The 8376-nt window shown below is 42.7% G+C and overlaps 1 protein-coding gene across 1 annotated transcript; it reads left to right on the top strand.

Annotated features, from left to right (window-relative positions):
• The first annotated feature begins 261 nt into the window (after window positions 1-261).
• LOC100469444 (olfactory receptor 52H1) lies at window positions 262-1201 on the top strand. Its single transcript, XM_002926072.4, is given in 2 exon segments — window positions 262-926; window positions 928-1201. Coding segments are annotated over 2 exon segments (939 nt in total).
• The last annotated feature ends 7175 nt before the right edge of the window (window positions 1202-8376 follow it).

Here is an 8376-nt window from a genome sequence, read left to right as displayed (position 1 = left end):
TGGGAATAGCATTTTGAACAGTATGAAGAAAATTCCAGAAGCACTGAGTGACTACTACCAGGATACCGTGTCTAGGGAATCTTTCTTGAAGAGGTGAGTAGAGCTTTTACTAGCACTGGGAGGTTCGTTCTTAGCAGAGAGGAAGGAGGAGAGCTGGCCTGAAGGAGAGAGTGGAGGAAGAATTACCACAGAATTTACTCAGGTTCATTACACACGACTTGTTTTTCAGATTCAGAATCCATTCCTCAGACCACGCTGGCCATGCACAACCTGAGCAGCTCCAACACAGGTGACTTCACCCTTCTGGGCATCCCCGGCCTGGAGCAGTACCACGTCTGGATCAGCATCCCCTTCTGCTTTGTCTATCTTGTGGCCACTGGGGGCAACAGTATCCTTCTCTACCTCATTGCTGTGGAGCGGAGTCTTCAGGCACCCATGTTCTTTTTCCTTTCCATGCTAGCCATGATGGATCTGATCTTGTCTACCACGTGTGTCCCCAAAACCCTTACCATCTTCTGGCGTGGTCCCCAGAACATCAGTTTTCCTGGTTGCCTCACCCAGTTATTCTTTCTGCACTACAGCTTTGTCCTGGACTCGGCTATACTCCTGGCCATGGCGTTTGACCGCTATGTGGCCATCTGCTCCCCTCTGAGATACACCACGATTCTGACCCCTGGGACCACTGTCAAAATTGTCGTGGGAATTTCCTTCAGAAGTTTCTGTGTTATAGTTCCATGTGTTTTCCTTGCAAATCGTTTACCCTTCTGCAGGACACGCATCATCCCGCACACATACTGTGAGCACATAGGTGTTGCCCGGCTCGCCTGTGCGGACATCTCCATCAACATCTGGTATGGCTTTTGTGTTCCCATCATGACGGTCATCTCAGATGTGATTCTCATTGCTGTCTCCTACACCCTCACTCTGTGCGGTCTTCCGCCTCCCGTCCCGGGATGCCCGCCACAAGGCCCTTGGCACCTGTGGTTCCCATGTCTGTGTCATCCTCATGTTCTATATACCAGCATTCTTCTCCATCCTTGCCCATCGCTTTGGCCATAATGTCCCTCGTACCTTTCACATCCTCTTTGCCAACCTCTATGTAGTTATCCCACCCGCACTCAATCCTATTGTCTATGGAGTAAAGACCAAGCAGATCCGGGACAAAGTCATTCTTCTGCTCTTTCCCCAGGGGTCTCAGTGATATAGGCCTGAAGTCTGGGAGGGTAGGTTAGAGACTGACTCTGTAGCCAAGGGTCCAGAGAAGGGACAGAGGAAAAAATTCGTTCTTAATCAGAGATGTGGTTTGCCTTCTTTGTTATTTTAGGCAGAAGCTACTCAGGTATTTCCATTGCATAAATAAATAAATAAATCTGAGTATAGGAAATAGTATACAAGAGTATATTTATTTCTAGAAATGAAAATTTGGCAATTCCGTCTGATTGTCCTAAGGCAATTACAAAACTGTTACTGAAAACAATAAAAAGATCAGCATCTCTTTGTTGTGATAAACGTGTGTCTAAGGAATCCAAATAATTTTTTTTTTCAGATTTATACTTTTTAGGAGTTTATATGTCACTGAAGATCAAGGCATTTCTATTGTGATGTCTCTGAGGTTTTGGACTTTTAATTTGCTTACTCCAATTCATTTCTAGACAGCATCAAGCATGGGTCGTGACTTGTCATAGGTGTATAAGGAATGTTTATCACTTAAATGAATGGCAAATCATCGTGAAATTTAAGTTAAGAGTGCAGGCATTTATTTTGGACAAAGGAAGAAGATAATCAGGAACCCAAAGCTCATTTTGCACTCAAGCTAGGAAAAGCCAAATGAGATGTGAGTGGTCAGAGTCCCCGAAGAATAAACATAAGTTGATACTAACTTCCTAGGGCCAATGAAAAGGAAAAGTATGTACAGACTAAGATGTGGGATTGAAACCTGGGCAGCTGGAAGAACTGGTGGTCCAAGTCTTCTCTTCCTTCTCATATCTCAAAGGAGATGTCATCCAACGCTAACCATGTGTCTTTATTTGCATGATTCCTTCTCTCTTCAAACCCAACATGTCTATAATTGGGTCAGAGGGAGTCACTCAGTCACTAAATTCATCAAGGATTAACAATTTTTGGTGTTTGTCAGGTGTCAACGATAGTTGATGTCTGCTTTTCTCCCAGATCTAAGATGCCTGCAATACCTATGGCTTCTTTCTATATAGTGAAAGTGCTCACACTCCCCCTGTGTCCCCATAGTGGTTTGAACACTCCTCACTTTCCTCTGAATGGAAACACCAGAGTTCTATATGGTCTCTCTAACTCCACTGCTTTCCCACCCCATTTACATGGGATTAGAGTCACCATCCTACAGTAACTCTCAACTAGAATTATAATAAGAAAGACTTTTTTAGTGGACGCAGAGACCTTAGTTTGACTGTATGTTCTTTTCCCGTGTGACAACTGTCACATATTATTTTTTTCCAAAATTATTTGTTGTATTTTGAACACCATAAATAAAAATACTATGGAGTATAAATAGATGAGCCAGTGGAGGAAGAGAAAGAAAAAGTAGTGAGAAAGATTTGTTAACAAAATAAGATAAGAAGTAGGCTTAAGTACTTTCCCTCTATCATGAGTTTGTATTCTCTTACTGCACAAGGGTGAAGATTTAAGCTCAAGTCTGTGTGAGAGATGAGCATGATTAGTTTCATAATTCATAGAGCATGTAAACTAGAAGATAGTAAGATGGTTAGAGAAGTTCAATTACTCCTGCCATGAAGAATCAGAGAGCTCACAGAGAGAAGGTTCCAGTAATTAATCATATTCTTATAGAATGTAGTTTCATGGGACTCTGAAAATGTCCACATCCCAGTGTAGAGCAGTTGAACATCTGAATTTCCGTTCAACAAAGGCTAAAAATTTTGCTGGGAATCAATATAATATAAATCACCTTAGGTCTAGTGTAGTCTGAATATTCTAGCACATTTAGAGTACTGAGTGCATTCTAGGAAACGCTCCTTCCTTCTTTCGTTTCTCCCTTCCTTCCTTCCTTTCTTCCTTCCTTCCTTCCTTCCTTCCTTCTTTCAAGAATATTGACCAAATATTTGACAAACATTTCTGAAGCATCGTGTTAGGCGCACTGTTTACCATGTTGAACAGAAATGAGTCTTATGCTCCTGGTCTTTGTAATTTAGTGAGGGAGGAGAGCCTCAATCACGTAAACAGACCAATGGACATGTAACTTCAGATTCTTAGGTTTTATGACACATAGAAACAAATAAAAATTAAAAAGCAGTGCTCTTCGATACAGACTATCACCTAGAAAACAGCTTCAGCTTAGGTGTGCAGACCATCCTTCCTGGAAGAGATTACCTTTAACCACAGGGGACCACAACAAAGGAAACAGCTTCTGCTCAGCAAAGGAAATAACAACAGAATGAAAAAGCATTGTAAGGAATGGGAATAAATATTTGCAAACCATATATCTGTAATGGAGTTAATCTCTGAAATATTTAAGTAATTCATACAACTCTATTGCAAAAATAATGATGATAGTTTGATTTAAAATGAGCAAAGAACCTGACTAGGCTTTTTTTGCAAAAAAAAAAAAAAAAGGCATTCAAATGGCCAACAGGTGCTAAGCATCAGGGAAAAGCAGAAACCACAATGATCACCCCATACCTGCTTTGATGGCTATTGTCTCACACCTGCTCTAATGGCTTTTTTTTTTTTTTTTTTTTGAGAGAGAGAGAGAAGGGGTGGGTGGTAGGGGCAGAGAACCAAGGGAAGAATCTTAAGCTGGGCATGGGGCTTGATCTCAAGACCCTGAGATCAGGATCTGAGCTGAAATCAAGAGTTGGATGGGTAACTGTCTGAGCCACCCAGGTGCCCCCTTGCTTTGATGGCTATTATCCAAAAGACAAGAGAACAAATATTGGTGAGGATTGGAGGTTAAGGCACCCATGAACACTGCTGGTGGAATGTCAATTATTACAGCCACTATGGAAATAAGTATGAAGGATCCTTAAACATTTAAAAATAGAATTACCATTTGATCCAGCCATCTCACTTCTGCGTATATATCCAAAGGAAATGAAATCAGTATCTCAAAGGGATATCTGCGCTGCCATATTCGTAACGGCCTAGTATGGAAAGCACTTGTTTTCAACAATGGATGAAAGAATAAAGAAAATCTGATTTTACACAATGCAATATTATTCAGCCACGAGAAGAAAGGAAATCTTGCATTTTGCAACAACATGGATGAAATGCATTATGCTAAGTGAAATAAGCCAGACAGAGAGACAGATACTGTGTGGTGTCATTTGTATGTGGAACCTAAAACAAAACAAAACAAAACAAAAAACCAAACTCAGAACCAAAGAGGAGAATCATTGTTAGTGGGGGATGGGTGCGGTAAACAAGGGAAAATGTTGGTCCAAGTGTCCAAATTTTCTCTTATAAAATGAATAAGTTCTGGAGATCTAAAGTATGGCATGATGACTGCAGTTAAAATACTGTATTGTTTACTTGAAATTTGCTAAGAGAGTAGAGCATACACATTCTCACCAGACACACACACATTAAGACTAAGTCTGAGATGTTACAGATGTGTTAATCATTTTGTGATGCGTATCTACGTCAAATATCACACTGTACACTTTAAATATAGAGAATTTTATATGCCAATCGTATTTCAATAAATCTGGAAAAAAGAAAAGCAAATAATTTTGAACGTTTACTCCACTATGTATGAATAAACTCCACTATGCTTATTTATAAAAAAAGAAAAGGAGAAAGAAAGAAAAAGGCTGAGGAATTAGCACATATAAAGACACAGAGCTAAAGAAAGGCTCAGTGTTAAAGGAAATGGAACCTGATTGATGGGGAGGTCATTAAGTAGATGAAACAGCAAAAGGTAATATTGAAGAAGATGCAAACATCTAGATCATTTTTAAAGAGTTAAATATTCTAAGAATAATCGGAGGGTATAGGAATTTTAGTTCAAACTGTATTTTAAAACATTATCCCTGAATCTATTGATCTTGTTTTGGGGTTTGTGATAGTTTGGTAGTGGTACAGGTCACTGGATTCAGTGGTCACTGTATTGCCCATAGGCAACTTTACCCCTCGTGAGGTGGGCAGCCTACTTTAACCAAACAAAAACCTAACCCCTCAACTGCATGAAGGAAAGGCACAGTCAACTCCAGGTAGACAGAAACCAATAAAATACCTTTCGGGCCTCCTGGATGGCTGAGTTGTTAAGCGTCTGCCTTCGGCTCAGGTCATGATCCCAGGGTCCTGAGATCAAGCCCCACATTGGGCTCCCCACTTGGCAGGAAGCCTGCTTCTCCCTCTCCCACTCCCCCTGTTTGTGTTCCCTCTCTCACTGTCTCTCTCTCTCTGTCAAATAAATAAATAAAAGCTTAAAAAAAAAAAAACAAAACCTTTCTGCAGGGTTTAGGAGTCTCCAGGGAAATAAATCTGATGCCACGTTGTGCAAAAGAGGAAAATGGCAGTTCAAGTAACTGATAGGGGCCAAAATTAACATGTATAAAATATTTAAACAGGCAGAAGAAAATTTCCATGTTACTCATTTAACCACTAAATCAATGAAGAAAAGTAACAGGATTTCAAGCTAAACAAATTGTTATAGACGTGGTGGTGATTGAATTATGGGGACTATCATTTTGACATATTTGGTTAGGACTCCTGCTTGGCCATCCTAGATGGAAGAGCCAGCTCCCTTCCTCCATCATGCAAATAGAACCATAATATTTGTGTGTAAAATAATAGTTTGTTGCTGTTATTTAAGTGGGTGTGAAGGGCAAGGGTATAATTCAATTGTTAAAGGGGTAAATTATAAATATGGAGGGAAGGGGCACCAGAGCTCATTTCTGTTTTAGTCCAATGGAAGTCATTAACTGATTTACCAGAAAACTATTTTTATTTGCCCAAGCTAATAAAATCTCAAGAGGTAGGTAGTATCACCTTCTTGCAGATAGTGGGTGCTTTGTCCACACTCTTCATCGGAGGCGTGAGGGCATGAGCTGGAACCCTAGGTGATGTGCCAGGTGGGCAAGTGCATGGCAGCTCTGTTCCCACAGGCATACCAGCTCACGAGCAAAATAAAAATAAACAACTAGAGGCACCATCAACTCCCAGGCTTGGGCATGGTTAACATAACTTCCTCATGCTCTTCCCTTGAGAGTAAGAAGATGCCAGGGTCCCTCAAGTTCTCTCTATTTACCTCTTCCTCACATGGAACACTGGCCAGAAATAATAAATGAGCACGGAATTGATCTGCCCACCATCCCTTGCTTTCCCCTCCACTTATTTCTTCGTTTGGTGTGTCTGCCCTTCTTGCAGAGTTTCTGGCTGGCTGTCAGCACAACTGTTCTTCTTCCTGTGTGGCCCAATCCCCACAATTAGGTGAGTGCTGGCTGTTTGAGGGATGTGGTCTGAACCAGGATTTGGACAGAAAGAAGGGGTGGCTGAACACTGAGGGCTCAGTCTCCAGAAGCCATGCACTAAGACTGTTCTTTTCCTGAGCGATTCCCTCTTAGAAGCCCAGGTCATGGTTATGAGGCTTCCACGGATGCTCTATCAAAACGATGACAAAAGACTCAGACAGATACACAATTATACACCTGGGTTAAGCACGGCCAAGGTAACTGTTGTCTGCAAAGGTCTGGGTCAGACATGTGAGAAGGACCCACTGTCCTGACCTAAAGAATGGGACTAAGTGTGAGGATGTGAGGATGTGTGGGTGTGCGGGTGTGCGGGTATGCGTGTATGTGGGTGTGTGCCTGGGCTGCTCCTGTTGCTTGGATGCCCCTGTCTGTTCTGTTCTCTTCTTCACTGTGTGGTCTGACCCCAAAGGATGATATACATGATATCAAATGTGATCTCTAGAGAGAAGTGCAACAGTCCCATGCTTACCATGTCCCAGACATTGCACTAGGCAGTGGTCTGGGGCATGTCATATTTTGGCCTAATAATAACCAAGAATTAGAACTATTAGGCCCTTTTCAAAAATGTGGAACTGAAGGATTATATAATTCAATAAGCCCACCCACGTTCACACAGTGAGTAGATGGAGGAGCCTGGATGAAAGTACTCGGGCTTCTGGATCCACAGCATATCCTGTGTGCCAGTATTTCATTGAGAGACTATGGGCACCTGNTATATAATTCAATAAGCCCACCCACGTTCACACAGTGAGTAGATGGAGGAGCCTGGATGAAAGTACTCGGGCATCTGGATCCACAGCATATCCTGTGTGCCAGTATTTCATTGAGAGACTATGGGCACCTGTGTGTGTGTGTATTTATCTACCATAATGGCATACACACATTTAATAAAAGGAATACTAATACTTTATATCATCCAATAATTAGTTCACATTTAAATTCTCACAATTATACATCATCTTCCATCCCTGGTTTGTTTAAACAGAATCCAATCAACAATTGCTTTGGTTTTCATTCTCTTCATTTTATTTATTCTAGGAAAGTATTTTCCTCACCTAAACGCCCTCTACTCTTTGATTGGCATGACTTGGAACAGACCGGACTGTTCATAGATCGCCCCACATTCTGGATCTGTCTGACCCTGGAATGACAAGCCTCAGTGAGAACGTTCAGCCCGTGTGCCCATGGGTGTGTGTGTAATGGCTTGGGGTGACTGTGTGAACATCTGTTGTGACTGAGTGCATGACACATCAACACTAGAGGAGACCCCTCCCCACACAGCTCTGGATCGAGGATGCCTGCAGACAAGCTGAAGAGCTGGGATTCACAGCGCCAGGTTCAGGCTCCTGATGCCAGCTGCTGTTTGAGGCACTGAGCAGTGCACACGGGTGGGTTTTCACATGGAGGCTGAAGAACTTAACCACATCTCTACCGCTGGGACAGCTGAGTCCTTGCCTCCCCCCGTCTGCCTAGGAAGCAGGTCACTCAGCCCGAGAGCAGGAGCACTCAGCAGATGGGGGCCGGACTGTGGCCACCTTCTGAACTCTGGATGTGTTCCCGGAGCCCAGATCTGAAATCATGGAGACGCTGTAGGGGAGGCTTTCTGTGGCTCCAAGAAGTGTTTGTACATGTAGATAAGGGAAGGCCAGAAAGGCAAGAAGAGAACATTCTGCTTCTGTTTTACCAAAAGCAGAAGAGTGGAGAGTGTGAGTGTTGGTCTAGCAGATGTGGGTCTGGCGAGCTGGGTCTAAGAATGATTGAAAATGTGGGGGCCGCAGGGGGCAGAGCGTGAGCTCTCGCAGTCAGGCCTCAGAGGTGGAGGAACGTGACCATCACAAGCTTCCTGTCAGTGCTGCCCTGGGGAGCGCTGGCCTGGCTGCGTGGTTGGCGATGTGTGCTCAGAAATAGCTTTCAT

This window comes from Ailuropoda melanoleuca, unplaced genomic scaffold, assembly GCF_002007445.2.
Source record: "Ailuropoda melanoleuca isolate Jingjing unplaced genomic scaffold, ASM200744v2 unplaced-scaffold11006, whole genome shotgun sequence".
NCBI lineage: Eukaryota > Metazoa > Chordata > Mammalia > Carnivora > Ursidae > Ailuropoda > Ailuropoda melanoleuca.
This window is presented reverse-complemented; position numbering and strand designations above follow the sequence as displayed.